The following is a 13,653-nucleotide window of genomic DNA, read 5'->3' on the forward strand; positions in this document are numbered from 1 at the left end:
GTTATTTTTGCAACAGGTTTGATCTTCTGTTTCCCTGCTAGCCCAATGGAAATTGTGGTAGCAAGACCAGACCTGGCTCCACTTCTCTTGCCAATTTCTCAGTGACTTAAGTGGTGGGCCAGCAGAAGCAGTGTGACCTAGTGGATAGAGCGTGGGCCTGGGAGTCAGAAAGTCATGGGTTTTAATCCCGACTCTGCCACATATTTGCCACATGTTTGCTGTGTCACCTTGGGCAAGTCACTTCACTTCTTTGGGCCTCAGTTACCTCACCTCTAAAATGGGAATTAAGACTGTGAGCCCCATGTGGGACATTGACTGTGTTCAACCCGATTTGCTTGATTTAACCCAGCATTTAGTACAATGCTTGGCACATAGTAAGCGCTTAACAAATACCATTATTAATATTATTATTATTATTCCCCCTGAGCTCATTTGGCTGCAGTACTAAAGGGACCCGATTTTATTCACTTTTGGATCCTCAGTAGTGGCCGCAACATTTCTGCCTGAAGGCCTCAGTCTCTATCTAGGTCGATGCAGGACAAGGAACTTGGGTCCCAGGGGCCAAAATTTGATCTTGATTCTAGAGCATCGGGATTGGGCAGGACGGCCTTGGGCCTCGTCACCCGGGGTTTAATGTTAGGTCATCGTACTGGCCCAGGGACTTATTAAAGATCCTGCATTCCATTGAGGACTCCAGTCAGTTAGTCAAAAAAATGATTAGGGTGTTCCTGCTGAGTGAGCCGTGACTCCATTGTTTCCTCTCGTTCATAGCAGTAATACTTAATAATAATGATGGTGTTTGTCAAGCGATTACTTTGTACTAAGCCCTGGAGTAGGGGCAAGATAATCAGGGCAATTACAGTCCCTCTCCCACTTGGGACTCACATTTCCAAGTGGGAGGAAGACCAGGTATTGAATCCCCATTTTACAGATGAGGAAACTGAGGCACAGAGAAGCGGAGTGGCTTGCCCCCAGCAGCAGGCAAGCGGCAGAGCCGGGATTAGAATCCAGGTCCTCTGACTCCCAAACCCATGATCTTTGTGATAGGCCATGTGATTGCTTCTGATTAATCATGGAACCCTTATCTAAAGAATTCTCAACTCCTTCTAGGGTCACGGTTTGAAACGTTTGCATTTGGACTGCCGCGCAATAATCTCTAATAATCATACATTCTGTTCGTTTTCTTCAGTATCTCCAATATGTTAAGTAAAATATGGAAAAAATCGAGTCGTGGGCTGTTTTTCTGAATCTTTACAACTGATAAATTGCAGCAACTGTTTTTAATCTTACAGGAGAATCTACGCTACTATGTAGACAAAGTGTTCAGTACGATTGTACAGTCAAGCATGAGCTGTCCCACCGTTATGTGCGATGTGTTTTATTCTCTGAGGCATATGGCCGCCCAAAAATTTCCTAGTAAGTGAAACTCTCTCTGCTCTTCTTCCTACGTGATACTCTGACTGGACGCCTACTGGCCTTTTGATTGAAACTGTAATTTGGATGTGATTTAGGTTTTTGCGCATGAACAATTTGTTGGGGGTTTTTTCAGCCTTAAAATAGCCAATTTTTTTTATTACAAAGTGTAATATGTTTATGTGCGGTGCGTGCCGCTTCAGTGAGCCACCATAAAAATGGAAACCAAGGTAAAGTAAAGGTCCCCAAGTGGATTACTGCCGATCAAGGTCAGTGAAAAGTCTCCGACCCTGGAGCTGAGGGCTATGGCAGGGACCAAGCCCAATATGGCTCAGACAGTTGGCTTAATGGGCATTGGGCCAAAGGGCTTCTTCCGGTAGGCTCAGGCTAGCATTTCTGTCTAGAGTCAGCGCTGCGGCTGTGAAGTGACCATGAATGATGCTGTGAACGTGGGCGGTCGTAGAGAAAGAACGGGTTCTGGAAGATTTTCACGTTGGCAGTTCACCGGCTTTAAAATTCTCCTGTCTCTGCAGTTTGCAGCCGTCCAACTCAGAAAGCCAGCAGTTGTTTTAATTTAGTCATCCACAGGGCCCAGATTTTTTTGGTCCTAATTTGGGAGACCAGAAAGCCTCCAGAATCGCGCCCCCCCGAAGAGCCTTTCCTTGGCTGCCTCTATTGGAGATCTGGGAAGCCTGGGATGCCCCCTACTGCCCAATGAAAGGGCAATAAACTGAGCCCCTTATGCCAAGGGAATTTTGTCTCCGCTTCTCCTTCCCCCCCATGTCTGTGGCCCTGCTAGGATCGAGGCTGCTGCTCCACCGTTCTTCTCTTTCAGATGAAACTGGATGAAACTGCAGCTGCCCGTTACTGCTCATTTGAGGGCCAGCAACGTTAGAGCCAAAAGTAATAATAATAATATTAATTGGGGTATTTGTTAAGCGCTTACATCGTTCCAGACCCTGTACTAAGCGCTGGGGTGGATACAAGGTAATTAGCCTTGTCTCACATGGGGCTCACAGTCTTAATCCCCATTTTAAGGATGAGGGAACTGAGGCCCAGAGAAGTGAAGTAACTCGCCCAGCATCCCATAGCAGACAAGTGGTGGCGTAGGGATTAGAACTCAGGTCCTTCCGACTCCCAGGCCCAGGCTCTGTCTACTAGGGCATGAGTATGAGCCCATCCCAGTGTAGGCCTCTTTCTGGCCGGACTCTTAGGCGACTTTTGGGTTGAACGTGACTTTGAAAGGGGCTGGGGGAGAAAGCGCAAAAGAAAGAGCACCACATGCCCAGTGATCGTCCCAGACAGGCCTGGGATTTGGAAGCCGTACCGGCGCAAACAGATTTCCATCCCTGAACCCGGCACCACATCACCTGGGTGGCAGAGCCACAGCTCCTCTTCTGACCTGACCTGACCTCCACCAACCAGAGAAGGCTTGGCATGGGCAGAAAGAAGCACTAGTCCCTACACTTTGCTAAACAATGTGTCCTCATATACAAGTGCATGCAAGCAAGCCCACGCGCTCTCACACACACATACCCTCACACCCCTGTGGCTCATGCGCTGTACCTCTCTCTTTTTACTGGGCAAAATGTTACCTGCAGCCAAGATGTTCGCCTTTCGAATCCAGGTATTTTGGCAGGATAGGTAGGAGGCTTACCGGGGAGATGTTTGCTGTAGTTATAGTTGCTTTCACTCCCCCCAAAGTGGAGTAAATGCAAGATTGGGCAGTAGTGTTTCTGGGTCCAGACACCAAAAATCAGGGGCTTCCTACTAGTAATTGGGGAGCTGTAATTGGCCTTCCTCCCATCCAAGGAGGAGTTCCCAGAGATCTCTTTGTTGCTACTCAGGGACAGAGGACTCTTTGAATTTAAAAACACCCCCAGTCCTGCTATCATCAACATCATCACCATTATCGTCAGTGGTATTTATTGAATGCTTACTATGTTCAGAGCACTACCGTACTAAGCGCTGGGGAGAGCAGAATACAACAGATTGGTAGACACATTCCCTACCCACAGCTAACCGCTAGCTTTCCATTTTCTGCAGTTATTCCCGTGGAGCTGTTGGCTGAAATATACTGGGGCTATCTGTACTGTAAAAAGGAGAAACAAATCCTGAGGCCCCCCATCATCTCCCTCATTTCACCTCATGAATCTGAAACGTAGAAAATAGTGCTCTTTCCTCATCTGCCATACATGTTCATTGTTTTCTTTTGGTATTTTATCATCTTTGGTTCCCATTCAGTGTCTGTGTGTGTGAGTGACCGCATCTCGTGGTTTTTCTCTGCAGACGACCCTCATGTACAGTATTCTGCAGTGAGCAGCTTTGTGTTTCTTCGTTTCTTTGCTGTAGCCGTAGTATCACCCCATACTTTTCATTTACGGCCTCATCACCCAGTAAGTGTGTGTTCCGTTCAGGGGTTTATTCCGTTGGTCCCGATGCTGGATGGGAGGAGGTGGGGGAGGGGGCGCGGCAGGCCGCTGGCGCAATGGGATGGGGTTTGCGGTCCGAGCGCCCCGCTGACCGGTCGCCAGGGTCCCCCTCGGTCCGGGACCCGGACATCCGGCTGGTCAGGAAGCGTCCTTTACCTTATCGGACACAGGCCAGCCCTGGGGTCCGTCGATCAATCAGTCGTATTTATCGAGGTCTCACCGTGGGCGGAGTATTGTACTAAGCACTTGGGAGAGCTCACGTAACGGGGTTGGTAGGTACGCTCCCTGCCCACAGGAAATTTACAGTCTTGACTGACCATCACTGTGCACCATTCGAGGTTGTGAGGGGAGCCTCGGTTCTCGGCTGTTTCGTTTTCCCTCCTCGCTCTACCAGCTGAGAGAGGGGCGGGTTTTGTGTGATATCGACTTGTCACTGGTCGGGTTCACTCTCTCTTATTTTTGCGACGCCTTCGTTTAAAGATCACTTTGAAGATAATGGAGTGGAATATTTTAATTGCATCATCTGGTCGATCTAGTTCATCACCTCCGTTTTAAATCGTAAACCCCGCCTTCAGTTTTGGAGCATGGGAGTGTTCTGCACTTCAAGATTCCGTTTTCAGCCTCTTCTCCCACACCTGCTACTGAATTAATACTTTTTCCATGTCCTTAATCTATACTTGATCATACCCTGGACCCCGTGAGATTCTTCCACAGTTTGCCCTGGATTGACCGTGGCTATTTCAGAGCAGGTAGAGGCTCGTGGGACATCCCGGCAAGCCCTCATGATTGGGAGGCGGGAGGGAGCCAATCTAGCCTGCCACCGTTCCTGACCCCTCCTCACGGGTTGAGAAAAGACCCTGCCGCCTCGTGGCCCACCACAGAATAGAAACCGCCATAACTGGGATGTTAATAGAAGTTTGGCAGTCTGGTACATCTGTCTCTCTGTTTACCCTGTAAGCTCTCTGAGGGCAGGGACTTTGTCTTTACATCTGGCATACTCTGCCAAATGCCTAAGGCATTGTTCGGCACACAGTAGGTGCTCCACAAATAGTAATGATGAACAGGGACTCCAGCGGCGATTTCCAGCTTCGTTTCGGTGCATGGATGTGCCTCCCACATTACCGAAAACATAACCGCGCGTTGAACTTGATGATGATCCTCCCAGACCGAATGCTACAACTCAGCCTTGTTCCAAAAAGAGCAAGTCAAGAGCCTGGCTTCAATCCGATCCTCTGCTTTGCATCCCCACTGGCTTCCCTCTCCCCGGCTCTCCAGTGTCATATTTCTTCCTGCCTCCAGGGCATCTGCAGCTGGATATCTGACAGTATTTCCAGTTGGTCTTAAAGCTGACGGCCTATTCTCCCAGTCAATCAGTGGTGTTCATTGAGCGCTTATTGTGTGCAGAGCACTGTACTAAGCGCTTGGGAGAGTTCAGCGTAACAGTTGGTAGGCACATTCCCTACCCACAGTGAGCTTACGGTCTAGTGGGGGAGACAGGTGTTAATATAAATAAATAAATTACAGGTATGAACTTCCGTGCTGTGGGGCTGAAGGAGGGGTGAATAAAGGGTGCAAATCTAAGTGCGAGGGCAGCAGAGAAGGGAGTAGGATAAGAAGAAGTGGGGGCTTCCTTGAACATCCCGCAGTCTTGGAAAGTCAGCAGTGTCCGTAGCTCCAGAATGTGACAGACCATCTGCTGTCCGAATGCACTGTACACCCAGATCTCTAAAGTGAAAATCACATTCTCGTAGAAGATCACATTGAGGAAAACTCACGCCGTAGTTCTCGACCGTTTCAACGCCGTGCACATACGCAGAGAAGGCTTCCGCAAAAGTGCAACCAGCCGAGTCAAAAAAGTTGCTGGAGGATGGTCTTCAATTCCTTAACCGTTCTGTACTCTGTACACATGTGGAAACACATACTGTGGGTCTGGTATGCTCTTGAAAAACATACGGAAAGAAGTAGAGGGCTAGATTCCTGCCCTCCGGGAGGATGTAGCATAAATTAACGCATACACTGCTATGAGGAAATAGCCAAGAAAGTGGAGATTAATCAAGTATTGCCTCCTCAAGAAAGTGGCTAAGGAGGACTTTTAGGGGAGGGATGTGGTTTGGTGAAACTAAAGAGGCAGAGGACGGCAGGCAAGGGGAAAGGTGTGAACAATAACATAGAGGGGGGACAGTCGAGAGCGAAGGTGGTTGAAAGGTTATTTTGGCTGGAATGAAGAGCCCAGCTTAGAGTGGAGCAGGAGAGAACAGAATAGGAGGGAACCAGAGAACTTGGGAGGAAGTTTTTGTTTTTTGCACCAAGAAATAGGAAGGCATTGGTGAGTTTTGAAGAGGGGGTTGATGTGCTCCAGTCAGTTTTTTTTACAGAGGTGATGCCTGCAACTCTGAGCAGGAGTCAGAGGAGAAGCTGGAAATGAAGTGGTGGAGGAATTGCATGGGCTGGTGAGCACCCGAGGAGAATGAGCATAAATGGAGAAAGGGTATGGGCTCAGAGCCGGGCCCTGAGGAACACGCACAGTTCCAAGGAGGGAGAGGAAGAAGAGCCAGCAAAGGAAAGGGAGAAGAAATGGTCTCAGAAGGTGGAGGAGATCCAAGGCAGAAGCGCCTTCCCAGAACCACTGGCAGAAAGATTTCCAAGGAGGTGACAGTGGTGTACAGGACTAAGACAGCAGAGCAATCAATCAATGAAGTGTATTTATTGAGCACCTACTGTGTGCAGAGCACTGTGCTAAGTGCTGGGAGGAGTACAGTATAACAGGCACATTCCATGTCCATAGTGAGTTTACAGTCTAAAGCAGTCAACAAAGATTAGAATATATAGGAGGCAGTTGGATTTGGCCAGAAGGAGACCTTGGAGACCTTAGTGAAAGTTCTCTGGCTGGAATGAATCGTTTAATTAGTGGTATTTGATGAGCACCTACTGTAATAGCAGGATTTATTAAGCATCTGCTGGGGGCCAGCCACATTTCCAAATGCTGAGGAGAAATTCACTAGTGAGAATTAGACATCATTTCTGGCCTTCAAAGGGCTTCATAATAGTTATTAATAATAATATTTGTTAGATGCTTATTCTGCACCAGGCACTGTTCTAAGTGCTGGGGTGGTTACAACCAAACGGGTTGGACACAGTCCCTGTCCCACATGGGACTCACAGTTTCAGTCCTCATTTTATAGATGAGGGAACTGAGGGCCAGAGAAGTGAAGCGACTTACCCATGATCACACAGCAGACGTGGTGGAGCTGGGATCAGAACCTGACTTCCAAGCCCATGCTCTATCCACTAGGCCATGCTGCTCCTAAAAATAAGGTGGGGAGGGGGTAAGGGCTACTGGTAAATAAGAAAAGAGGAAACAATAGACCCAAAAAGTACAAACAGAAAGTGTAGTAGGGTACTGGGACTAGTGGAGCAGAATTTCAGGTTCCTCACAGCTCAGAGTATGACAATCACTGCTGCTGCTTCTGTCCTTCTCTCCCCTTAGAGCATAGGGAAGGGCAGTCTGGGGGTGAGACCCGAGGATGGCACTGCAGTGGGTCAGCAGGCATTACCGGTGATGGAGCTAAGTGGTCCAGTCGAGGCTGAGGGCGTATGCTGCCACTGCTTCTATATCCACAGCATTCTGTTAAACACTTGGGAGAGTACAATAAATCTAGAACGTAAAATCCATGCCCTCGAGGACTTATAATTTAATGGAATCAATCAGTGGTATTTATTGAGCACTTACTGTTTGCCGAGCACTGTACCAGGCGCTCGGGATGGAAAAATACAGCAGAATCGATACGATCTCTCCCACAGGGAGAGTACAGTCTAGAGGAGGAGACAGACATGAAAATAAATTACTGGTAGGGGAATGGAAGAGTGCAGTGTTGGGTACATAAGTGCTGTGAGGTTGGGGATGGGGTGAGTTGTCAGGTGCTTAAGGGGTACAGATCCATGTGCACAGATGATGCAGCGGGCAAGGTGAATAGGGGAAATGGGGCTTAGTCAGGAAAGATCTCTCGGAGAAGATGTGATTTAAGGAGGGCTTTGAAGGTGGGGAGAGTGGAGGTCTGTCTGATGAGAAGGGAGAGGGAGTTTCAGGCCAGAGCGAGGACATGGTCATCGGTGAGGCAGATGAGATCGAGATGCAGTGAGTAGGTTGGTGTGAGAGGAGCAAAGTGTTGGGCTGTAGTTGGAGATCAGTGAAATAAAATGGAAGGGGGCGAGCTTATTGAGTGCCTTACAGCCTGTGGAGTTGGCATTTGGCATGGAGGTGGATGGGCAACCAGTGGATGTTTTTGAGGAGCGGGGAGACTTAAACGGAACAGTTTTTTAGAAAAATGATTCAGGCAGCAGAGTGAAGTAAAGACCGGAGTGGGGAGAGACCAGAGGCAGGGAGGTCCGTGAAGAGGCCGGTGCAGAGATCAAGATGGAATAAGATAGCAGTTTTGGGTGGAGAGGCAGAGGCAGGAATCTATTTAGAGGTGGGTAGACGGGAACTTTGGATATCAGAACGCAGCCGTCTCAAGGATCCTCTAGGTGCCCCAGTGCTTCTGTCAGAGGAACCACTCTGAGATGGATGAACTGTGGGTGCAGCCTAGTGCCGATGATGCTCATGGCACAGAAGAAATGGAGTCAGCAGATGAGAGCAGCATGCTCAAACAGTGAGGGCCAGGAGCCACTGGAGCGGTTGAAATGATACAGAGAGTGGAGAAGCCTGGGATGAGGCTTTTCTTGGGATGGGATCCGAGGGAAGGGGCAGAAGAGCAGCAACTCCAGTGAGCATGTACAGCAAGGTGGTGAAGAAAGAGAGAGAGCCGTGAGGCTGGGAGAGTTTCCTTGTGTTAGAATTAAGGTACTCTGAAGCCCTGAAAGGGAGTGAGAGATGTGGGTCAGGGGTGGAGTCCACTGTGACCTAGATGTCATAGGAACGCAGAACGGAGGGAGGGAAGGAAGGCCTGAATGAAGTGCTTGGGATTTCTCAGCAGCCTTTGCTGTGCCGGCATAGGCCAGCATGAGAAGGAGCTTATGGAAGGAGACTTCCGGAGCTGAGGATTGGAGGACGGGGACAGTAGCTGCCTTGGGGCACATGGCTCCCCTGCAGTCCTGCCTGGCACTGAGCTGCCCCAAGAAGTGCCCACTGCCAATGCAGGGCACCCTATTGATTTCTGAGTCTGGGACACTGGTTAAACCAATCCTGTTTTCCTTCTCCTCAGAGAAAAGTCAATCAATCAATCAGTAGTATTTATTGAGTCCTTACTGTATGCAGAGCATTGTACTAAGCCCTGGGGAAGCAGCATGGTGTAGTGGAAAGAGCAAGGGCTTGGGACTCAGAGGACGTGAGTCCTAATCCCGGCTCCTCCGTACATCTGATGTGTGACCTTGGGTAAGTCATTTAACTTTTCTGTGCCTCACTTAAGCTCATCTGTAAAATGGGGATTAAGACTGTGAGCCCCATGTGGGACGGGGACTGTGGCCAACCCAATTTGTTTATACCCACCCCAGCGCTTAGTAAAAGTGCCTGGCACAGAGTAAGAGTTTAACAAATGCCATAATTATTATTATCAGATTGGGTAGATAAGTTGCCTTCCCATAAGGAGCTATTGCAAGTATGTACCTAAACTGCATAAGCGGGACTGAGGGTGGGGTGAATATCAAGTACTTAAAGGGTACAGAATTCAATTGCATAGACAATGCTGAAGGGAGAGAGAAGAGGGTAAATGAGGGCTGTCAGGGAAGGCTTCTTGGAGGAGATGTGATTTTAATAAGGCTTTGAAGGTGGAGAGAGTGGCTGTCTACTCGTATGAAGAGAGAGGGAGTTCCAGGCCAGAAGGAGAACGCATTCAAGGAGTTGGTGGTGAGATAGATGAAATCGAGTTACAGTGAGTAGGTTGGGATTAGAGGAGCAAAGTGTGTGGCCTAGGATACAGTGGGAAGGGTAAGGTAAGGTAGGAGGAGGCAAGATGATTGAGTGCTGTAAAGCCACACGTAAGGAGTTTCTCCTTGATGCAGGTGGATGGGTAACTGCTGGAGGTTTTTGAGGAGAGAGGAAGCATGGACTGAATGGTTTTTAGAAAAATGATTTGGGCAATAGTATAGATGGAAATGGGGAGAGACAGGAGGCTGAGAGGTCAGCTACAGGCAGATGCAGTAGTCAGGGCAGGATATGATAAGTGCAGTTGGGTGGAGAGGAAAGGGCCAAATATAGCGATATCGTGAAGGTTGAACCGGCAGGATTTAGTGACCGCTTGAATGAGGATAATCCAAGGTTATGGGCTTGTGAAACAGGGTGGTTGGTGGTGCTGTCTGAAGTGATGGAAAAGTCAGGGGGAGGACAGGGTTTTGGGTGGGAAGATGAGGAATTCTGTTTTGGACACATTAAGTTAAGATAAAGGAGCTATTGTATGTTATCGACTCTCAGACATCGTGGAAAGGGGATGCCTAAAACAAAGTGACAGGACTCGCTCCTTTCAGATCAAATTTAAACAAGGAGAGACAGTTGATGCTAATTCGCAGAGGAACAGTACCTACTTACCTGAAATTCTGTTTGAGGGTAGCCAAACAGACAAGGTTTCCTCTCCCTCCGAGCTTCCTCTCCCATCTCCCCTCCGGCATATCAATTTATTCGGGACACTGAGTTCTTGACTGCATCCATAGGTGATCCTTGGGGGGGATCCTCCTCCCTGCTAGGCTAGTTTGGGGGGATTCAACAGCCATCATTTGTCCAGGTCAGCCACTTGGGCCTACCGTCTCAGGGCAGCCCAACCCTGAGTTCCCAAATACTCTTATGGCATTGGGGTACAGCTGGTCAGCCATGCCACCTTTCCTTTTGAAACGAGCCAAGCTTATCGAATACCCAGAGGGATGACAACTGGGTCTCTTACATTCCTAGGATGCACAGACAGTTAGAACATTGACGCTCATCTCGAAAACCATCCAGACTCTGGGAAGCTGGGGGAGTCTGTCCAAAAGCAAGGTCAGTGCCCAGCTGCCCCAGTGTCCTCCCTTTGGGGAGGGAGGGTGGACAACAGCAGTGGGGAGGGGAGTCTAGCGTTGTTCACATCTACTAACCGGCAGCAATCTTGTCTTTTTCTTAGTCAAGTTTCAAAGAGACGTTCATGTGTGAGTTTTTCAAAATGTTCCAAGAAGAAAAATACATCGAAGCAGTTAAAAAGGTACAGTGCTCCAATTAATCAATCGTATTTATTGAGCGCTTATTGTGTGCAGAGTACTGTACTAAGCACTTGGGAGAGTACAACAGAACAGAGTTGGTAGAAACGTTCCCTGCCCACAAGGAGCTATCCCCCTCTACTGATATTGCGGGCTGCCTCTCCTGTGGAATCTGGGCTTTATGAAACATCCTATTGTTTCACACACTGGACACGAGCAAATTTTCTGTGAATCACTGTTTATCCCCCAACCCTTCCCACTTGCCGTGCCCAAAGATGGAAGCAGCCCAGACTGTAACAAAGCTCTTTTCCTCCTTCTCTAACTGTTCTCGTTTGGAGGCTTGGGTCTGCTATCCGCGGAGGGGCCAGAAGGACCTCTGAGCATCAGCCAGCGATGCCCCCGCTTCCCCGGACTTGGTTTAGACTGTAGCGGCAAGGTGGAAACTGGTTCTAAGTCCCTGGGGTCTCAATAAATGTCAGTGACTGGCGAGGATTTTAAAATTCTCACCAGTGTGAGTTTTGCCACAGACTATATCTCCATTGAGGTTCTTAGAGGAAAACTTCTTGACTTTTGGAAAACAAAACAGCTTGTACCTTAGGTAAACTTCCCTTTCATTGTTTGGACATGTGGAGATGGCCCGTAAGAGTAAGTTGGTCCAGTGATGCTGGCAAGGCCGTGTCCATTGCCTCTCGTGTATGGACTTTGTTCAGAGGCTTTCCGGCATAGTGTCTGCTGTGCCGCTTGTCAGCTGCGTGACCTTGGACAAGTCACTCAACTCCTCTGTGCCTCAGCTACCTCATCTGTAAAATCGAGCTCCGTGTGGGACATGGACTGTGTCCAACCTGATTAGTTTATATCTTCCCCAGCACTTAGTACAGACCCTGGCACATAAAAAGCACTTAGCAAGTACTTTAAAAAAAGTATACCAGAAGTGAGTACGCTTTGTACCTTTTCTGCCCCGGCCAACTTTGGGCCAGTGCTGGGAAGTCAGAGGCAACTTTGGAGAAGGGGAGGGTGATGAAGGTAGGAGAGTAACCCTGCTTTTCTCCCTCCAAACCCTTACCAGGTCCCTCACACCTCAAAGTCCAGCCAGCCTCTTACTGGAAGTCACTTGGTGGAGGTATTTGTCATGCTAGAAATTCTAGATGGATTCTAGCTTCTGGTTCTAACCCAGCCTTATTTTCGAGAGAACTTTGGCTAGCTAGTGAGTGAGTGTCTGCTGCAGGTCAGGAGGGCATAGACAACCCCTTGGGCACCTTCAGCCATCTGTCCCTCCCCAGGAGCAGCCTGTAGGAGATTACTGATGTCCGTTGGCTCTTCCTGTTGGTTACATGACTGACTGACCCTGCAGGAGGAGGAGGCCTGGAGTGGAAAACTTCAGGCCATCCTCTGAGTGACAACGGGTCAGAAGTTTGGGGCTGGTTCGCTGAGGGGACACCAGCGTCTTCCACCCGGTCCCTTGGTTCCTTAAACCTGGGAATGCAATTGTCTGGATGCCCCGTTGGATGTTCAGGGGGAAACGAGTCCACATCCCCCGTCACCGTGCCAAAAGCGGGTAGGGCAGACATGGCAGTTGGCACAGGCACTCCTCCCTGACCCTCCCAAGGGGACGACAGTTCTTGCCCACAGAGTAAGGCTGTTGGGGTGCCAGCTTCACTACCACCAGGAACCCCCGCTGCTGTCAGTGGCCCTTCCTCTCTGCCCTCTCCCATTGCTCCTGCAAGCCGTAGTGTCGGAATGGGGTACAGCCGGTGCCCCCAGGAGGGAAAGATCTGGGGAGGCATCCAGTGAAGCTTAGCTGCTGTGAAAACTGAGGCACTGAGAGGTTAATCAACTTACCCTAGGCCACACAGCAGGCCAGGAGCAGAGCTGGGACCCGAAGCCAGGTCTGACTCCCAGTCCCATGCTCTCCACACTGCTGTCTACTCGAGGCAGCAGCAAAGACGTGTAAGAACTGACTTTTAGCGGATTGTTTCCACTGGTTTCTAACTCACTGGTAAGTAGGGTTCACCCTCAGAAGATGTGATTACTGTGTGTGTTGGATAGGTGACCTTTTTAGGCAAATGGAGGATTAATTTTGTCCCACACAGTATAACATTTACCTTTGTTCTCTTTTAGTTCCTAGAAGAAATATCATCTACTGAAAGTAAAGAGCCCAGTGGTTTGACTGAGGCCGTGCATCTGAAAGAAGGGTAATTTAACCAATTCAAAACTTCAGATATTAGTTGCAGTACTATGCCCAGGCTGAGATTCACAATGGCGGCATTTATGCTAATCCGCGAACCCGTGGGTAACTAGGATAATTGTGACCTCTGGGCTTAGCATTGCCTAAGGTAACGGCAATCTTCCTTTTCTTCCAGACCAGCTAAAGACCCCCAGCAGAGCCTTGGTTGAAAGCTTTTGTGCTCCACTGTTTTCAGTGTTGATTTATGACCGCTCTTTTAGGTTAACCCACAGAGTTCAGTTCTCCGAACCCTCTTTTAACAGGGACATGTACAAAAGGGCCCAAGGAAGGAATCGGATTGGAAAAAAGAATTTCAAGAAGCGATGGTTCTGCCTGACCAGCAGGGAGCTCACTTACCACAAACAACAAGGTAGCGTAGCCCATTCCCTGAGGGATTTCTGGTCTGTCCTGGGACTGTTGTTTCCGAAA

At 48.9% G+C, this 13,653-nt stretch overlaps 1 protein-coding gene across 1 annotated transcript in view; it reads left to right on the top strand.

Annotated features, from left to right (window-relative positions):
- RASA2 (RAS p21 protein activator 2) overlaps positions 1-13,653 on the top strand; it is a 149,128-nt gene that overhangs the window by 117,892 nt on the left and 17,583 nt on the right. Inside the window, exons 14-19 of the mRNA XM_029067960.2 lie at positions 1,293-1,416; positions 3,703-3,809; positions 10,723-10,806; positions 10,928-11,005; positions 13,119-13,192; positions 13,488-13,594. Coding sequence (XP_028923793.1) covers positions 1,293-1,416; positions 3,703-3,809; positions 10,723-10,806; positions 10,928-11,005; positions 13,119-13,192; positions 13,488-13,594 — 574 coding nt within the window. The remainder of the gene's footprint in view (positions 1-1,292; positions 1,417-3,702; positions 3,810-10,722; positions 10,807-10,927; positions 11,006-13,118; positions 13,193-13,487; positions 13,595-13,653) is intronic.

This window comes from Ornithorhynchus anatinus, chromosome 1 (genome assembly GCF_004115215.2).
Source record: "Ornithorhynchus anatinus isolate Pmale09 chromosome 1, mOrnAna1.pri.v4, whole genome shotgun sequence".
NCBI lineage: Eukaryota > Metazoa > Chordata > Mammalia > Monotremata > Ornithorhynchidae > Ornithorhynchus > Ornithorhynchus anatinus.